This window comes from Aythya fuligula, chromosome 19, assembly GCF_009819795.1.
Source record: "Aythya fuligula isolate bAytFul2 chromosome 19, bAytFul2.pri, whole genome shotgun sequence".
NCBI classification, from domain to species: domain Eukaryota; kingdom Metazoa; phylum Chordata; class Aves; order Anseriformes; family Anatidae; genus Aythya; species Aythya fuligula.
Window position 1 is genome coordinate 1,238,433 of NC_045577.1, and position 19,121 is coordinate 1,257,553.

Sequence of the window (19,121 nt, forward strand, 5' to 3'; positions counted from 1 at the left end):
TGCTCTGCGCCCTTCAGGTTCTGCCTCTGCCTTAAATCTCCTCTGGCGTGCAGGCAGGCATCTGTAACCTGGCGTTTCACTCGCTGTAACAAGGATTATTGGTGCTTCTGTGCATGTTTGTGTTTGGGGAAAAGCTCCCAGCCTTACTGTGGTGTCTCACTTCAGGAAGCTCTCAGCTGACAAAGATTAGCAACCCATAACACACGGGCAGTCAGTGGGGTTGTGTGGAAGTATGGGACCTTTGTCGGTCACCGGGGGAATTTTAGGGAGGTGATGGAGGTGATCTCCCTCACCTGTCCATTAGATAACTGAGGGTGCCACTGTTGTGCACGGGGCAGTGTCATTCTTCAGTATATAACCAAAGCCAATTCCAATAGCAGTGTGTGGGTAAAAGAAGCTGTGGGCACGTCTGCTGCTGGCAACAGGAGGTGGTTCCTGCGCAGCGGGGTCTGGTGTCCCTGTTCCTGCAGCCCTCCCCACTGCTGCAGCTGTGTTTTGGTGCTGTGCTGCTCGTGTTGAAAAGCCCTGGGCAGAGCCAAAGCTTGCTGATTGCCCTGATTTTGTAAGAAAAGGATAAAATGAATGTAGCAGCTCTGTGAAATGGAGGGTTTCGTTTAATAAAAGAAGAAAAAGAAAAAAGCCAACGAGTTGGGCGTCAGGTTAGATGTCTGTTGCAGAGAACTTGTGTTCCCCTGTAACGTGCTGTACAACAGCACCCAGCCTAACCCCCCGGGCTGGCTGAGCGGTATTGTCCAGCTGTATGGGACACAGCACACCTTGAAGGATGCCTCAGTATTTCTGCTGGCCACAAGCAGGGATAAATTCAGTTGCTGCAGGTGGCAGGAAATACAAATTGAAGAAAGGTGCCTGCCCAGTGGGGTGAGAAGGCACTATCCTGGTGGAAAGCTGGGGAAATAGAAGTGTAGAGAGGCAAAGCAGTGTGCCTACAAGCACACAAGAAGGTGCTGCACATTGCTGGCTCCATCAAACCTTAATCCCCATCAGAACAGGCTGATGATGAACTGAAACACTTGCTTCTACTTCAACTTAATAGTCCCAGCAGACTTGAAGCAGTTTTGACAAAGATTTTTGAATTCCATTGCAAAATTTTAGAATTTCTGAAGTTATTTTAATAAGCTTCTTACCTGTCTTGTGTGGACTGTGTCCTGAAGGTGTTCACGTATGGTCTCTGTCCTCCAGATTCAGTGAAGAGGGGATGGAGGTGATGGAGCGGTTGATCTACCTCTTTCGCAAATTTAACCAGTTGAAGGTCAGCAACGAGGAGTATGCGTGCATGAAAGCCATTAACTTCCTAAACCAAGGTGAGTCAATGAAGAGGAGGACCCAGTCCTGCCAGAGAAATTGTCTGAAACAATCCGAACAGTCTTTGCTTCCCTGATGAAAAATGGGAGGGAAGGATCTGAAACCCAGGGGCAGATGTGGGCTCTGGAAACTCTGCCGTTGTACAGACAGCGCACCACGCAGTGTCATACCTACGTACCTGCGTGGGGAAGTTCTGAAAGTGAAGGAATTCATTTGCTTAGTCATTTGTATCGCCTTCAGGTGTAGACACTGAGGATGGTACCTGTGCCATTTTACGTATGTAGCAACTGGGCCAGTATCAGAGTCAGACCATAGCAGAGGGACTGGTGAAACTTCCCTAGAGGACATTTGGGTGACCCATTACTTACCAACTGCTAATGAACTTCTCACCAGGCAAGGATCTGTCATCTGAAAGTATTAGTGGTTTAGGTAGCTCTTCAGGCAATTAACTAAATGATTCTTTTAAAACGGTTAATACACGTGATTTTTTTCCCCAAAATAAGTATTGATTATTTGCATGACAACCTTTCACAGATTCCCAACTGAAAAATGTATTTGTTCATTCTTCTGCTTGAAGGGATGGCTTTGTAAAACTTGATTTTCCCTGGTTTTTGTTTGTTTGTTGTTTTGTTTTGTTTTTTTTTTTAGAGCTTTTCTGGCTCTGTAAAATATTTACCTTCAGGATTTATGCTTAGGTCATCTAGCTGGCTTCCTGCTATTTAGATTCTTCATCAATATATTTTCCCGTGCCTAATGTTACCTCTTTAAAATGGAAAGTATTCACGAATGAAGTATTTATATGCAAGCAATGAATTCCGCCTAATAAGGGGCTGTCTCCTCCTGTTGATTAACCACTGTTAAAGCTGGCTGTCCAAAACATTGCAAGACCCTTGACATTTCAAAATCTCGAGTAAAGTCAGTGCAAAATGAGCTGCACATTAATTCTTCAATGAGTGAGGAAATCCTGGTCATTTCCTAGCAAATGGAGTGTGCTGAAATAGTTTGGAATCGATAGGTTTGTTGTGATTCCCTTTTCAGTAGTTGCTTGTCGTAATTACACATCCGTGGAGCCCCTGGGGACGTTTCTTTATGTTGTGTGTGCATAAATGAAGAAAACCGTGGAGAGGCAAATGCTTAATAGATGGTGTTCAGCTGTAATTTTGGAAATGAATGTCCCCAGAGTCGTCTTGTACTGTGAAAGATAGTTGCAGTCTGTAAAAATGTGCTGAAAACTCCCTCCTCCCCCACTCGTTTTCACCAGGAGATAGTGCTGACTCTTCAATGTGTGCCCGGGCTCAGATCCGGTTTGCTTCCCTGGGCAGTTTCCTGACACTGGATAATGCATTTCTTTAGCTGTCTCCATTGTTTTCCGAAGTGTATTTTCATTAACTTCCTGCCTCCTTTTATTTTTAGTTGAAGTTTGCAATTTTTTTATGAGAAATACCTGAAAATTATTTTTAAAAGTCAGCTTTTGGGCAGCAGATCAATGCCTCTTCCGTCACATTGTCGTAGAGGAGCGAGCCGCAGGAGGGTTGTGCAGTTCCCGTGCTCCGGCTGTGCTGGATCCCTCCCAGGACACCCAGCAGCATGCAAATGTCATTGATCATGCTGAAGGGTGGCAGTGGGACTTCCTGCCCGGTTGATGGCTTGGAAATGTCCATTTGTCCTTTGTGTACATTGCCTGACACTGGTAAAGCTAAATTTTAAAACAGGAGCTTGACCAGGCTGTAAATGATATGACATAACTCGTGAGCAGGTGGGGAGAAACGCGACGGTACCTGGAGTTATGGAGTTGAACACTTTCCTCAGCCAGGCGGTACAGCTAAAATCACCGTGTTTCTGCCTGAGGAAGTATTACAGAACTGCTGTGAGGACTAAACCTTGACACACAGCTGCCTTACAAAAGGCAGTCAGGGATTTCAGGTCTGGAGCTGTTACCTGTGATAGAGTTCACTAAGCTCTGAAGATGAGCAGCTCAGGATTTGTGCTGTTCTCATCCGTGTCGTCTGTGGAAGGAAGTCTTGCACCTGGACACCCTGCGGGTGCAGGCACACCAGGAGAGGAGTGAGATCTTAGTCTCTGGGTAACTAGACATTTGAAGTCAGCCTCCAAAACAGTGACCAGCTTAGAGTTTTAGAAATCAGTCTGTCTTTCCTGAAGAGATGGCAGTAAGCGTGAATCTGTTGTTCTCAGATGTTTTCCTCGTGTTTTCATTACTCTAATCATATGCTCTTTCAGACATTAGGGGACTGACTAACGCCTCCCAGCTGGAGCAGCTGAACAAGCGGTACTGGTATGTCTGCCAGGATTTCACAGAGTACAAATACCCCCATCAGCCCAACCGTTTTCCGGATTTAATGATGTGTTTGCCAGAGATACGATATATAGCAGGTAACTTTTTGAGCTCTTCTCCCACCGCAATCATGTACAAATTATGAAATCCTCTTCTAAAATAAAGTTAATCTATGAGAATGATATTCTTGCCTGCTTTGCCAGAGGGTGTTTATGTGAGACCTTTTTCTACTTAAGCTTCTCCCTTGTCTTTGAAGTGGTCTCCTGTCACCCCCAGTTCTGCAGGTAGACTGACACGGGGCAAGTTGTCCCCTTCTGCTGCACAGTGCTGCTTGCTCATAGTCCCCTGCTCCCGAGAAGACAGGCTTTGTCCCTCAAGTGCTTCAGTTTAAGTACTTGGGTCAGGTTTGTATTTTATTTTACTCCCTTCAGTCCTAGCTCAGAGGCATTTTTTCCTAAATAGGTGTAGCCCCAGTCTGAGAGGTTGTTTCATGAGAGGTGGAGAGGTCCCTGAAGTGCTGCTGAGGAGCACAGGATGAGCAGAGCTGTTGCAGTCCTACGGGGTAAACCCTGGGCGTCAGCTCCTCTGGGCGTTAGCATATCTGAAACGTGCAGGTGAATTGTCAGCTTCACTTGTGTCACTAATTAGATCCACACTGTCTGGTGTTATTAAGGCATTGTTTGTTCCCAAGTGTTATGGTAAAGGAAGATACTTGCCTCCCCGTGTCAAGGCTCCGTATGCTTCATCCTACCCTGCTGTAACAAAGTAGATAATAATCACATAATAGCTCACATAATTTACTCACCGAGATCTACAAGGGAGTTAGAGGAGAGACAGCATTTAGTCTTTCCCAGTTTCTATAAATACTGCTCCATTGTGGAGAAATCATTTTGATCTGACTTTGCCCATTTATTTAGCTTTCATTTCAGTAAATAATAAATCCTGTTGTGTCCAAATGGGTATCAAATGTCTAATGTAGCAGTAGGATGATTAACTGTTTCTCTGAGAGGTTCAAGGTAAAACCATCGTCAGCGGTGCTGGCTTAGGTGTCTCTCGGAAATCTGATTCAGGAATGGCTGCTAATTCTGGCCTTTTTCTTAACAGGAAAAATGGTGAACGTCCCGCTGGAGCAGCTGCCTCTCCTTTTTAAGGCCGTTCTACATTCCTGCAAGACGAGCGCGAGCAAAGAGTGAGCCCAGCTTGCCCCCGACCCGTGCCTTACTCTGTGCCTCAGGCAGGGAGCGGGCTCACCTCGAGAGGAAGGGGGAAACATGACCAGGGCAGGAGGGAAGTGCTGAGACGGGGCAACGGGTGTCCCTGCCATTGTAGCAAGAACCTTTTGTGTTTGTTTTTGTTTTTTTACTCTTTTTCCTATATATTTATTTCACGACAGAGTTGAATGTATGATCTTCAACACGATGCACATGGTTCTGTATGAATGCAGCAGATGCATTCTCCAGCAGTTTACAGAATGTGAAGATGTTTAATGTGACAGTGTTTGTTAGGGTTAGTTCTTTTGTATTTTGGGGCTGGGGACTGACATGACTAAGACTACCTCAAGGAGAAGATGCTGTTCACGCACTGCTCTTTCCGTGATTTGTATCCAAAAGCGTTTGTCGAAGAGTGCAAACTGCCTCACCTCACTGACAGAGCTGTTAGCTTCCCAAATGGACAGTTTTGGAGACGTGGGTGTTAGAGAAGTGCCAAGCTTTATTTTTGTTATTGTTTAAGGAAATTAAAAAAAAAAAAAAAAAAGATGACAGGGAGAGGAAAAGAAGAAACAGTTTGTTTAGCCAGTTGGTTTTCCTTCCTCTGGCAGGTCTCAGCCACAAGTGGCAGTGCCTGCAGTTTCCCTGAATTCTGCCCACAGGATTGCAGTGCTCCCAGGCCAAGAAGGGCTTGCAACCCCGTTCCCTCCTGGAGCTGCAGGAGTGCGATCTGCCCTCCGTCTCCAGCCTTACCAGCTGGCCTGCCACTGCTGCTGCTCCTTTCCATTCGATTGAAATTGTACTGTTGCAGGTCGTAGCTGGCCTCTGACATTACAACAGCAAGGTACTCTCGTAGAGAGAGGGAACTGCAAATAATTTCTAATCGCTTCCTTAACATCCATTTTACATTCATAAAAGCAGGAGAGAAAAGGCAGGATTGCCCCTTTTAGTGTATGCCCCCAAGGTGGTGGCTGACTGCTGGGGAGACTTCTGCACTGCAGCAATCAGAAGCAGCCTGTTTCTGGGACCAGTTGACCCCCCTCGTGGTTAAATGTAACCTGCATAATGGTGACCAGGGACTCCAGTATCCTCTGGCATGCTTTCCTCTGCTGGACTTGGGGAGGGCACGATCCATAGTTGTATTCTGCCAGGACAGTTTTACTGCTCCGTGGAATCCTTCTGCACCAGGAAAAAATACTGTGAGTACAGTACTTGGTCAGCCATTTGTCCCAGGCGTTGCAAGGCTGGGATTTCCATCTAGCAACCTCCACACCACTCCTCTGCATGGAGAGATGGTTTAATGACAGCAGGTTAGCTGTATGAGTAACTGCTAAGTACTAGTGCTTATCTAAATTTGGGTATTCTCATAGGAAATCTCATGGCATCCTGCCTGTGGTGGTGGTGGGGAGCGCAGGGGACAAGCTCCTGATCTTTCATTAACAGTTAAGGTAGGAAGATTCCCCTAGGCTGCCATGTTACCCTGCCTGGACTTCCTTCCCTCTATTACTACATATAATATTCAGGTAACAAATTGCTGAATGCTGTTTTTAAAATACTTTGGGAAGCAGCTTCTGTTCCTTCAGGGGAGGAGGAACCAGTCGCTCCCTTTTTGTCTTGTCCTGGTAGCAGCTGTGCATGGCACGCAGTAAGTACTGCTCGGGAGTGAAGTTGCTGTGAGATGAAAATGAAAGTGGCGGTGAGCAGGAATGCCTTCACCACTCGTCTTTCCTTCCCCTGCATCCCAGAGGGTTCAGCTGCAACCCAGGAGACCTTGTGACCCACTGGCTTGGCACATCTCTAGGTTAGTCAACGGCCCTGCTGGGTGCTGGGCGCTGCCTGCTCCCTTCAGACCTCTCCTCGGAGGTGTGCTGTTGACTAGCGGCGAGCCCCATTGCGTTCTTTGTGGTTCTGTTGGGAATCTTCCAGCTTGTCAGTTTCCCTTTTCTAAAAGTCCACTAGCTGCTCATTTTTCATTATTTAAATACGATGTTACGGGTAACAGCTGCTGGGACCAGCAGCAGTTCGGTTTGATAGAGCTTCACAAATCCAAAGGTGGTTCTGTAATCTCATTTACTTTCTGATTGTAAAATGAGACAAGCACATATTTCTCAGGAAAGCCTTCTGCATACAGCATATACCTCAAGTGTAAATGGTAAGAGTTTAGTATATCTGTTTGTAAGTTAGAAATTATTTCTCAGCTTTTAAGTTTAATTTCCAAATAGCTTGATATGATCTTTTTATTACGGGTTATCTTCTGGCTTGCTGTTTTATACACTCAAGGAATTGTTAAATTGCATAGCAGTAATTTTATTCTATGATTACTGAATTCTTATAATCTGTTGATGAATGAGAGTTTGTTTTAATTAGTGTACATAGAAGTGGTCATCCTGTTGCCAAATACCCAACAAAAATAACGTATTTGCTATTCTGTATTTATCCAAAATACTCCCAAGACTAATGCTGTACCAAAAACAACAACAAAAACCACACCTAAATTCAGATAAGATGATAAACGGTCAAGAGCGTTCTACTTTCTGTTATATAACCAAATTGTATAAAGGCTGATTGGCAGCAGTATCTGTTAACAAATAATTGGTTTATTGTAGGGAGTAAAGAAGCCTTACTACATTGACAAGTGAGGCAGAAGCTGATGTACCAAACCAGAATGTAACTCACTGGACAGTCAGTCGGAATATCTTCTGCACCAAGTCCTCTAATGACTTGTATTTTTTAAACAGGGTAAAGTGAATGTGTTGCATTGCAAACTCAGGTATTATAAGAAGGTAGGAACGTAGCTAGAATGTAGAGACGTTAGGTCAGTCGCTAGATGTATTTGTGAATTTGGTTTGAAGGACACCCTGGAAAGGTTGGAATTTTTGTTCCATTCTTCACGTAACATTCAGTTTACAGGGACTCATATTTTATTTGTGCTTAATGCTACTAGGGGGAAGTTCATTATCTTTGGTACCTATCTGCTGTTGCTTATCTGACCTTCTGTCATAGAGGAATCAATCAACAATAATAGTCTTTGGTAGAATTTTCTGCCATGACAAGTCAATTTTTATCCCCGATTTGAAAGATAAATTGGCTGACTGACCCCCTCCTCTCCTTCATAGTATTTGTGCAAATAGAAAGCTGAAGAGTTACTTTTAATCCGGACAGAGATTCGGGACATAAATTTGAAACGCCCAGGCTCCCGTATTCCGAGGAGCTCTGTGGAGGTCTCTTAGTTGCTGTTTTGCAGCTCATCAGCCAGCACAGAGAACAGCGCAGGCACTGCTGCTGCAGGCGATGGCGATGAGTCTTCGCTCGAGTGGCAAGACCCCGGGACCTGAACAAAAAAGCTCTTTGAAAACCTCTGCATTTTCTTCCGAAGCTTGCCTTTGGGTCAAGCCTCTGTCACATGAATGGAGTCGTGACTCCACCGCGCGTGTCAGAGCAAGTTCTTGTCCTCAACGTGCCCCTAGAGAGGGCTGTGGGACTGCCAGGGTGCTCAGGGACGCCCCAAACCTCTGAACCGGTGGGTTCTGGAGATGGCCAAATGGATACGGCAGGGGCTATCCCTACAGCCGTTCACACCCATGCAAGCTCCTTTGTAGTTGTTAATCCTGCTAGTGGCCGTTCCCTTACTCATCTCGCGCCTGGTAGCCTACGCTGCTGGGCAGAGGCATCGCGTGCTTTGGGGAACCGGGGCGTAGCTCTGGCTTGTTCTGCAGGTCCTGAATTCTGTTCTTCTGCAGCTGCTGTCAGCACAGGCACTGAGGGGGAGCAGCGGTTTGCAAATGGCAAGGACAGGTCACTCGGCCAGGTTGCTGACTGCGGGCAACCTTTCCCCTGTGCAGCAACAGGAGTGACCTGCACGGGAGGTGGGCTGCAGGTACCCGTCCTGGGGGTGCCGACCACTCTGAGCCCCTCGCTGCCCATCCTGCCCCCCTTACATCTGTGTGCCGACACGGACAAGGGCTCTGCAGCCGTGTGCACAGAACAGAAGCACAGCCAGCTCAGGTTAATGATTTTAAGTTCTGTCCTTCAAACCAACCTTTAAAAAAAAAAAAAAACAACTAAAAAAAAAAAACACTTGAATTTCTTTTTATTACATTTTTTAAAACAACAAAAATTTCTCCCGTGAATGTGCTATTTACCGATCATTCTTTCTTCTTTCTTGGTTTTGATTTGAAGCTATGAAGCTTGGTGTCTGTGAAAATGTTATTTCTGTATTTCTCAGGATAATAAGCGGCAATCATCCCTGCCACATAAAAGGCAGGAGAAAGGGGGAAACTTGGGGAACTAGTTTAAGTGTGAAACTAATTTTTAAGTTTTAGATGATGTTTAAATCGGGGGTAACGCGTGAGATGTCAGTATCAAGCTGTGGCGTTTCTCTGGGTTCTCAGTGTGTTGTTTGCAATGCACAGCAGCTCAGGGATAAGTATTTAAAATGGGACCCAGAGAAACCCGAGTTTTGATGTTGCAACTGTTGCTTCTTTCATGACTTGCCTGGAGGACTCCTTGAGACCTGAATAGAGCCCCCGTATGCAGGTGTTGGGGGCCGAATTCTGCTTTCCCTGGTGGGACGTTTGTTTAGGCCCCTCCGGTGGCTGTGGGGAACCCCCCAGGGATGCGTGGGGCTGGGGACCAAGCAGCAGCTCCCACGGCAGAGCTGTGCCATGCCTCTGGCTGGCGCCCCACAGCCCCCAGCTCTCAGTCCCCAGCCCCCAGCCCTGCAGCAGCCCCACTGGGGTGGGCAGGGCAAAGTGTGCCAGGCCAGCCCTGTGGGCAGCTGCTCGCCTTCAGCGGGCACCTCATGTCCAAAGCAGCGTGTGAATGCGCTGCATCCTTTTGCCCTCAGTACTCAACGGGTTCAGGTGCTCACGGAACAGGAAAACGTGGGCACTTCTCTTGCTGGCAGAGCCATTCCTGCCGTCAGTGTGTGGCTTAGGAATGAGAGCATTTGGGTCTGCAGTTGGTACAGCTTCCTCCTCGTGTTTGCCAGCACTGTAGGCTCATTCAGCCTGGCTGAGAAGTGTCCTGAGGTGTACAAGCGGCTCACCCACCGCTGCTGGGGGTATCAGAACGGCGCCATCCAGCCCGCTGCAGCCGCGGGCAGGGCTGGGCACAGGCAGAGCAGCAGCACGGAGCCTGGCAGCAGGTTTGTGGGGCTAAAAGCCACCTCCTCGGCTGTCCCAGCAGCCAGGGAGTGCACGCTGAGTGTAAACCAGCAGAGCATAAAGCTGGTGAGGGCGGTATAGGCGGTATCTTCGCTTTGAGAGAAAAAATTGGAGAAAAAAAAAAAGATACTGTGCAGTTGACCTCTAACAAGTCTATGAAAGAAGCAACACGGTTCAGTGGAAGAAATGCCCCCAAGGGCAAAAAGAAACAGAAATTGAAACCAGATGACGATCAACCTTAACAAAGCCTTTTGTGATTCATTGTTTTCTTTCGATTTATGAAATGTCTTGTAATAGTTGATAACATTATTGACTCGATTTCCATAACAAAACTACCTCGTGTGACATCCTGTTTATCATCTCAAAGGGATTGTGAGAAAAACAAAATGCTGCCAGTGTTTGTTGCTAACGAGCGGGCTGTGTGAAGGGCAGGAGTTCCCTGCCTCTTGGTGCCGGTAGGTGCACCCGCGGTGGTTTCTGACCTCACGTCCCCCAACCACGGGCACCCTGGCTCTCGGGGGTCCTGCTGCTGTTCCCGGGACGAAGTGCCATGGGGGCACCAAGCTCCATGTTCCTGCAGCACGGCGCAGACCGGCGCTGATGGCCCAGGGCCTCCACAAGCCTGCACGTCCTGGCTGCAGATCGCAAGGGAGCAGCTCCAGCCCGCTGAGTGGTGCTCGTCTTGGCCATTGCTGCCTCCTGGGGTGGGTCCGAGGCCAGTTTGGTCCTGGGGCCCTTCCGCAGATGCTCGCAGCAATGGTTTCTCCCGGTCAAACACTGCGTTTTTCCCACGATCCCTTGCCTAAATCAGGGAAGCAGGATGTTGCCTGGCATGGCACGTTAGCAGCGGGGAGCCGGGGTCGGGTGCTGCGCCCTGGGGAGCACCTGGTGGGATCCGTGTCCCCGTCACCTTGCTGCACCCCAGGGGACGTCCTCCCGGTGTGGCACGGTGCGGGGCACGGCGGCCCTGCTGCAGCGGCACCGGCACAGCTCCCTGCCAGCCCGGCCTGGCGCGGCTCCGCTGCCCCGCTCTGTGACTTGACTACCTGTGGAAATGTGACCAATAAGTGTTGAACGCATGTGTAGCGAGTGTTAGCTGTATGAACTAATAAATGTGAATTGTTCTGCACCGCTGGCGAGGCTGCTGCTTCCTTTCATCTGGGCGATGGGGCTGGGCGCCGGTGCAGTGGCACCCACGGCACCCCCTGGTGCAGGGGGGGCTGGCACGGGAACTGGGGTGGCTCTGGGAGGGGCTGGGGGTCCCCAGGGTGCATGATCCCGGTGTGGCTGGGGGTCCGTGGGGTGCACAATCCCACCCTGCTGGGATTGGCAGGTGGGCACTGGGGGGGCGATGCGAGAGCAGCAGTTTGCACGGTGCATCCCCTCCTAACCAAGAGGCAGGCGGACAGGAGGGCAGGAGGACAGAGCTTCTTTCTCCGCTGCCTCCTTGCAGCCTGCTGCGCCTGCTGCCGTGGCAGGGCTGTCACCTGGGGACACGGGGGTGGCCGGGACGGGCTGGGAGCTGCAGGAGGAGCGGCTGCAGCAGGAGCTGCGGCAGGAGGCAGCGTCTGCACGAGGGCTGCAGCGGGGAGCCTTGACCAGCAGCTCCGGAGGCACTGCAGAAAGCGTTTGGAGCTTTTCCATGTCACCGAGGTGGGTGTGCGGTGAGAGGCTGACAAGTGCTTCTCGCGTTTACGTCTCTGTGGGTGTTGGGTGCAGGCTGAGGCCCACGCACTGCTGAGCGCAGCGGCGGCACCAAGCGAGCAGCTGGGCCCTGAGTCCGTCCTGGGATTGCTCTGCAGCTCGTGAATTGCAAAACTTCTAAAATCGGTGGTTCTGGGTCCTGCACGGAGCAGATGGATCCATGCGAGGTGCCTGTGAGGACAGGACTTTGGCCCAACAGCCTTTGTACCTAGGAAATTCCCCAGCATTTCTTCAGACAGCAGAAATCCCTTTGTTCAGACCTAAAAGGGGCTTTGCCCCAGGGAGCAGAAGGGGGTCAGGGGAGCTGTCTCAAAACCAGGCCAAGGCAAAGGGCTGGCTGAACGGTGATCTGCTCCAGCCTGGGCCCCCCGACAGTAATTTGCAGCCAGATGAAGCAGTAATTCCCCCTGAGCTGGAACTTGGTGCTCACAATAATCCCTTACAGCAGCTGCAGTAAAGGTGTCAGGCCATAGATCAGCGCCGAGCGCCTTCAGCCTCATCGAGGGCCGGTCCCGAGCTTGCCCCGGGGCCGCGTGCTCGCGGGAGGGATTTTGCTGTGCCCAGGAGGGATTTTGCTGTGCCCGCAGGCCACGGCCTCATCCTGCGGCCCCTGCACGGCACCTCCCGAGGATGCGGGTGGGGTAAGGGAGGAGAATCCCAGGGTCACGTCAGGGGGAGAATTGCTCCAGCAGCCCGGCTGGGTGGCTGTGCAGATCCTCCTTCCCCACCAGGAGAGCTTTGCTCCTCTTCCCGGTGCTGCAGGAACCAGCACACGGAGCTGGCCCCAAGCCTGGTCCAGGAGCCTCCCCGGCCCTGCTCGGCGTGAGCCGTGCTGCCCCGCTCCTCTGCCAAGCGCCTCCCTCCTGCTGCCCCTCCGTGGTGTTAATGGTCCTTATTTACAGCACGTCTCCTCACCTGCGGCGCAGCTCCAACACCTTTGCTGCCACGCCGCCTGGATTTATTCCCCCGAGGGGCCCTGAAGGTCGGCGGTGGCGGAGGACACGGCGCACGCGGGGCTCTGGGGTCGTCCTCACCTGAAAGCCGAGCGGGAGAGGCCGGGGGGGCGCGGAGGCGCTGGGTGGCACCGCCTGGGCACGGAGGGCTGCCTGGAGAGCAGCCCGGAGTGGGAAAAGTACCAGCACGCTTCAATATCCAGCTCAACCCCTACTGACCACTGTATTTTGATTAGAGCTCTGCTTCCTTTTCATCTCCGTGCTCCGGCTGGTGACAACTGCCACAGCCTCGTGCGCGCGGTGCCATAGTTTATCACCGAAGGCCAGCCGCTCTATGAATTCAGAGCCAGCGCGGAACAAATCACGCTGTCACTAACGTCAAACTTGTTAACCTGATCTTTGGTGGATCACTAGTGTCAACATTGCATGGGACATACATTATCGGGCCCAAGGACTTTGGGAGATGTGTTTGTCAGGCTGTTCTGTCACAGTCCCACTCTTGACCTTCGCAAAGTAACTTTCAAGGATAAGCTGCTTTCCTCTTACAACGAGGTGCAGTTCCCAGGGGTGTCACCCCTCGGCCACGGGGCTGTGAGGTGAGGCTGGGCCCCCACATGTGGTGCTGCCACAGCTTGACCCAGCGATGAGCCAAGATCTGCCGGGGTGGTGCTCAGGGCCTCCGCCAGGCTTTGGGCTGTGGACGGACCCCTGATGGTGTCCATCACCGGGCACGTCCCCTGGGTGAGCTCCCCACCGTGTCACCAACTGCTCTCGCTTTGCCCTCGCGTTTTGCTCAGCCGCTGCCCCCGGCGTTCAGAGCCGGACACCAGCCCGCTGCGTGCAGTGGACCAGTGGGGCTGCGTTTACTGGAGCAGTCTGAGCACCTCACCTCTGGGTTTGCCTGGCGCAGGTGCACGAATGGCTGCTGGCGTTTCTGGCAGGGCTGACACCAGAGAGGTCAGGGGAAGGACGGGCCCCCATGGCTGGGACAGCAGCAGCATGGTGAGAGGTGTGCGACCCCAGCAAGCTCCTGCTGCTGCTGCCGCTCCCCTGCCACTGCCCAGGGCCCTGCCGGGGCTGTGCCGCTCCCGGCCGTGCTGTCGGGACAGGGCTGAGTCGGGGCCGGGGCGGCTTGTGGCCGGCGGGACCCCGAGGAGGGCGCTGGGTTCCAGCTCCACATGGCTCTCCCCACGGGCCGACCCTGCTAATCAGCTGTGAAAGAGAGAGAGAAAGCTGGAGAGAAATCTTTCTCTCTGCTAACCTCATCACAATAAAGATTCCTATAAAGAGCTCTTATCCTTGAAGAAAATGAGGCACATAAGCAGGAATAGTAAACAAAAGGCTGTCATTTTGACCCAGGAGTGCTTCATGTTGTTGGCAACTGCCAAGAGGAAACATAAAGAGAGGCTGCATCCAAGTCCCAATTATGCAGAACTATGTGACTGATATGTCAATGAGTCCCCCCGGGAGGAGACCACCAGCGCTGCCTGCGCACCATCTGCACACGCCGCCATGCGCCGGGCCTGCCCGCACCCCCGAGCAAAGGCGTGCGTGGCATCGGAAGAATGCGGGGGACAAGGTAATGTCATCGGGAACGCTATCGCCAAAGTCCTCGCCGCGCGCACGTTATCGCCACGCGCCCCGGAGTCAGGGACTGCGGGCAGCCGGCGGCGCAGGCGGCCGGCTCTGGCCAACAGTAGTGCTGACCACACCTGCTGCAGGCACGCTCCGGGAACGTGGCGCAGGCAGGAGGGCTGCCCCGCCGCAGATAAGCTGAGTGGATGAAGATAACATCCGAGAAGGAGATACGCTTTGCCGAGCATCAAGGCTGCGCACCAGCAAGGAGCCAAAGCGCGGCTGCGTCCCGCGGCGGGTGGTGCGGCCCCACGGGCTCGGCTGCGGCTGTGCCGGCCCCTTGGTGATGGCCGGGGCTTTGGTGACAACAGCTGGGGTTGGCGATGGCCGTGGCAGGGCTTGGCCCCATCGGGAGCACGAAGCAGAGGCTGTGCCAGTCCCTCAGCCGTGATGGGGATGGTGTCACTGCGTGTCTGGGGGCAGCGGTGCCTCCTCTGTGCCCACAGCTGCTAGGGACACCCCCACCAAAGCTGCAGCAGGGCCTTTGGGTGCAGGCACCCAGTGGCAGCCAGCCCCCCTTCCTAGTACCTCCCTGGGGGCCTGTGTCGCTGGGAGCCCAGGGCCCTGTCCCCTCCTGGGTGCTGGCACCAGCTCGTCCCTCTGCCACCAAAGCCTTGCCCCACTCCACCCCTCTGCCCGTCCCCAGGCGCCCCCAGGGCTGCGCACAGCCTTTGGCACGGGCTCTGCATGCCCGGCTGCTGCCACCTGAACGGGCACTTGCTGTGGGGGTACACAGGGTGCCCGCAGGCACTGCTGGTCCCGTGTCCTACAGCAAACCCAGCACCGGGACGGCAAGGAGAGCAGCAGCCTGGGCAAGTGGTGGGTGCCACTGCTGCAAAGCGCCCCGGTGTTGGAGCTGGCACCCTCATTGCAGACAAAGCTGGGTGTCCCCAGTGCCAGAGCCCTGTGTGCCCACCTCGCCAGGAGCTGGCTCATTGCAGGGCCCCCGTGGCTGCCCCGACCTGCAGCTCCCCAGCCCACCCCTCCGCCCGGCCCCGCCGCGCTGCCCCGAGAGCGAGCACTGAGCGCGCGCCCGCTGCAGGAGCTGGGACACGGCCTTGGCAAGGGCCTGTGCAAAGGAAGGTGCCCAAGGCCAGCAGGGACGTATTTACCCCTGAAAACACCTAGCTTCAAAAATAGCAAGTGGCCGGCATGCGGCCGGGGCTTCCCGGGGGAACAATGCCCGGCGGGAGGAAGCGGAGCGGCCGCCCCGTGCTGCTCCGTCCCCGCCTCGCGCGGGGCTGAGCTGCGAGCCGCTGTGTGCCGGCCCGGCGGGGACCTTGAACCTGCCAAAGATTTATTTTCCCTGACATTGGCATTGCATCGGAACATCTGGCATTCGGCTGATAATTGCTTGGGATCGGGGCGGAAGCTGCCTCTCCAGGCCTGGCTCTTCTACAGAGCTGTGTTTTCGTTACTTTTCTCCTCTCTTCAGCTGCAGAGCAAGGAAAAAACAACCGGGGCTGCACAGCTCATGGCTCCCGCTCCTTCCCCACAGCCCCGTGCCGCGGGCTCCCCGCTCCCTCCTGCGGTGAGGCCGTGAGCTGGGGCCTGTCCCTGTGGGGTGACGCCCGTCCTGTGGCCCCAAACCCGGGTCCTGCCACCCCGGTACCCGCTGGGGCTGCAGCAAAAAGTCCTCGGGGCCGTGGTGCTGGGGTGAGCCACCAGTGGGCTCTGTGCAGACACGTGGAGAGATGCTGGGGTGATGGATAGCGGGGCTGTGGGGAGGAAGAAAAAGCAAATCCCTGCCCTGGCAGGAGGGAGGTGTCGTGAGCGGCCTCTTCCCCGGGGCCTCGCCTCTGCCCTCACAGGGAGATGGAAGCCAGAGCCCAGGGGCCATCGCAGTGCCCAAGGGTCAGGACTGTGCCCGGCGCCATGCAGGAGGTGGGAAATCCACGTGGTAGGGACTTTGCTGCCCCAACACCTTGTCCCTGAGCACGTTTCCCATGTACCCCAAGTGGGCAGCTGGGCTCCGTGCCTGTCCCGGCCACTGTGGGTGCTGGCCTGGGTGGCTCAGGTTCCTTCAAGGGCTGGAGAGGCCTCGGCTGCTGGTCCCCAGTGCTGGGTTCGCTCATCCCGCAGATCCTGCTCCTCCCGAGGCGTCCTGCCCCGCAGCCTGACCTGGCGTGGCCGCCCCACGGCCCCCTCCCTCGCACCGTGGCCATAAATCAGCGTGGCCCCGGCGCGGGCGCAGGCGCTGGTGCGCTCGCCCCTGCCCACCCATGCCCCCCGCCTCCCGCCGGAGTTCCTCTCTCCTGGTGCTTTATCTGCTGCAGAGGTCTCACTTATCTCCCCTGTCACTTTCTAATGCTAGTTTATGGGCAGCATTTTGTAGCTTAATTATGATGTTTTTCTGCATGGTCACGTGGCCACAGAAACCAATAAGGCAACTAAGTTGGTCCACCTCGGCTGAGCCTGGCCCCCGCGGGGAGGAGATTGGCTGGTGTCCTGCACCGGGCGCTGTGCGCGCAGCCAGAGCCCCGACACCTCCCCAGCGGACGCGGGCCCTATAAATCCCCCAGCCCACTCCGGAGGGGGCAGCGGGACCCAGCACCCGTGGAGGCTCCTTGGGCTGGGGTTGCTCGCCCGAGGTGCGAGCGAAGATCTCCTGGCACCCCCACCCCGTGTGCAGCGGGGCGCAGCGCCGTGTCGCGGTGAGTATTTGCCAGCGGGGACACCCGCGGCCACCCTGACCTGCCTGCCCCCTGCCCATGCCCTGGTTCCTGGGGTCTCTCTGGCCTGGTGGAGGCTGGGGACACTTGGCAAGGAAGCGGGAGCCGTGCGTGGGCCTTCGCTTCCCGTCCCATCCCCATGAGTGGACGTGGGGATGGAGGCACCAGCATCAGCTGGGCGTGGGGACACCCAGGGACACCCAGGGACACTCAGGGTCTTCTGGCCCTGCTTTGGGCCCCAAGGGCAGCAGAGCAAGGTCCCGCCATGGCCTCAATCTTTTGGCCTTGCTGCTGCCCAGAAATGCCAGATCCAGCCGTGGGGCAAGGGGGTGGCAAGCGAAGGACTCCGAGGGGCTCTGAGAGTGCAAGGGGTGGCGAGCCGGGGGTTCCTGGCCACCCCAGCTCCGTCGCAGCCCCCTCAAGCACAGGCAGCCCCCACACCCCCTGGCCCCTTCTGGGCTCCTCTCCGCAGTGGCAGCCAAAGCCCCGCGATCCCCGGCAGCTCCCCTGGAGCTCACAGCGAGCGTGGGGGCTGCGGCCGGGGGGCTCTGCGGGCTGTAGGCGCGCTCCTTCCCGGCCAAACCATCCCGCGCCGGGGGCTGCCTGCTGCTATTCTTAGCCTGGGCTCGGCTCCTGGTGGCTCCGCAGCGATCCTGTGCCGAGCCCGCTTCCTGTTTGCCGCACATCCCTGCCAGCGCCGCTTCCTCCCCGGGGCACCCGCGGGCCGCAACGGGTGTGCGGGATGAGCCGTGAGGGGTGATCTGTGGGGGACGAGCTGCGTGGAATGGGATGTGCGGGGTGGGATGTGCGGGATGAGCCCAGCCTCAGGGTCTGCGACCTCCCCGTGGTGCCCTTGGGTGTCAAAACGCCTCAAATTGCGGCTCCATCCCCTGTGGGCCCTTCATGGTGCCGAGCTGGGCAGCCAGGAAGCATTTCTCAATGAGAGTAGGCCAGCCCCAAGGGGACGGGTTGAGCTCCAGTGCCTGGATCAGTGAGGGAGCCTCGAGCTCCCTGTGGCCGAGCACCCAGACCGGGGCATGTGCCTGGCAGGGCTGGGAGCAGGAGGCTCCTCCTGCCTGGTGATGCAGTGCCAGGCCAGGCACAGAGTCACCCTTTGCTGTTTTTTTGGGCTCAGTTTGGCCCTGGTTGCTGGCCAGGGAGAGCTCTGAACGGGGCTGTACCCCTGTGCGCCTGGGCAAGGCCCACGGCTGGGAGCAGGACATGTGTGGGTGCTGAGCTCCATTAGAGCAGCAGCCGCTCCTCCACCCCCACCTGGAGGCAGTGCCCGTGCTGCCTGCACTGCCCTGTGTGTCAGGGGCAGGGGGCAGCTCACTGAGCCCCCCGAGCAGCCCCTTCTCCGGTCACCCCTCAGCGGGACGGGGCTGGGAGGCTGAAGGCTGCTGCATTTGCCTGCGAGCAGGAAACTTCCTTAGACAGAACCAAACCCAGCTGACGGCGGGGACGTGCGCTGTGCTGGTTTATGGGGGAGTGTTTCAGCGAGCGTCCCTAAAAGTGAGGCAGGGAAAGGAACGGCGGCAGCGAGCGCTGTCTGTCCGGCTGGGCCACGTCCCTGCCGCTACCGCTGCCGGTGGCCCCAGGGGAGGTGCCGGGGGTGCCGCACACCCAGAGCTCCTCACGCAGCTTTCCTGGGGCTCCTCTGGCAGCCGTGGGGGTAACGGGCCCGCTCTGGCTGTCCTGGGGGGCCGGGGGCTGGCTGCTGGCTGCGGGCACTGCTCCGGGTGCTACGTACAAAGCCGTGCAGGCCGGAGCGGGGGGCGGTGGGGGGCTCGTGTGTGCCGTGGGTGCTGCGGGGCCCGGTGCCGCGGGTGGCTCTCGGCCCCTTGGTGCGGGGAGGTGGCCGCAGCCCCAGCCGGGGGCTCGGGTCCCATCTCCTCCTGCCCCGGGGCCGCCGCCGTCGGGGCCTCCGCAGCCGGGGGGCCGTGGCCGTGCCGTGCCGGGCCGTGCCCGCGTCCCCTTGCCCCCGGGCTGCCAGGTCCCTCCTCCCCAGCCCGTCCCCAGCCGCCAGCCGCCCGCTCTCCCAGAGGAGGTTCCCCAGCCCCCGGGGGGCTGGCCGCTCGCCCGCACCAGCATGGAGCTGCTCTTCCAGGCGCTATAAAGGGCTCCGGCGCCGGCACCTGCCGCTCGCTCTCCGCCGCGCCGCGCTCCCG

At 55.4% G+C, this 19,121-nt stretch overlaps 1 protein-coding gene across 3 annotated transcripts in view; it reads left to right on the plus strand.

Annotated features, from left to right (window-relative positions):
• Positions 1-5,356, plus strand: part of NR6A1 (nuclear receptor subfamily 6 group A member 1) — a 56,433-nt gene extending 51,077 nt beyond the window's left edge. For all 3 annotated transcript variants that reach the window (XM_032200477.1, XM_032200474.1, XM_032200476.1), the window contains 3 exons: positions 1,201-1,322; positions 3,562-3,714; positions 4,721-5,356. In XM_032200477.1, the coding sequence (XP_032056368.1) occupies positions 1,201-1,322; positions 3,562-3,714; positions 4,721-4,809 (364 nt within the window). In that variant the 3' untranslated portion in view covers positions 4,810-5,356. The remainder of the gene's footprint in view (positions 1-1,200; positions 1,323-3,561; positions 3,715-4,720) is intronic.
• Positions 5,357-19,121: the final 13,765 nt, after the last annotated feature.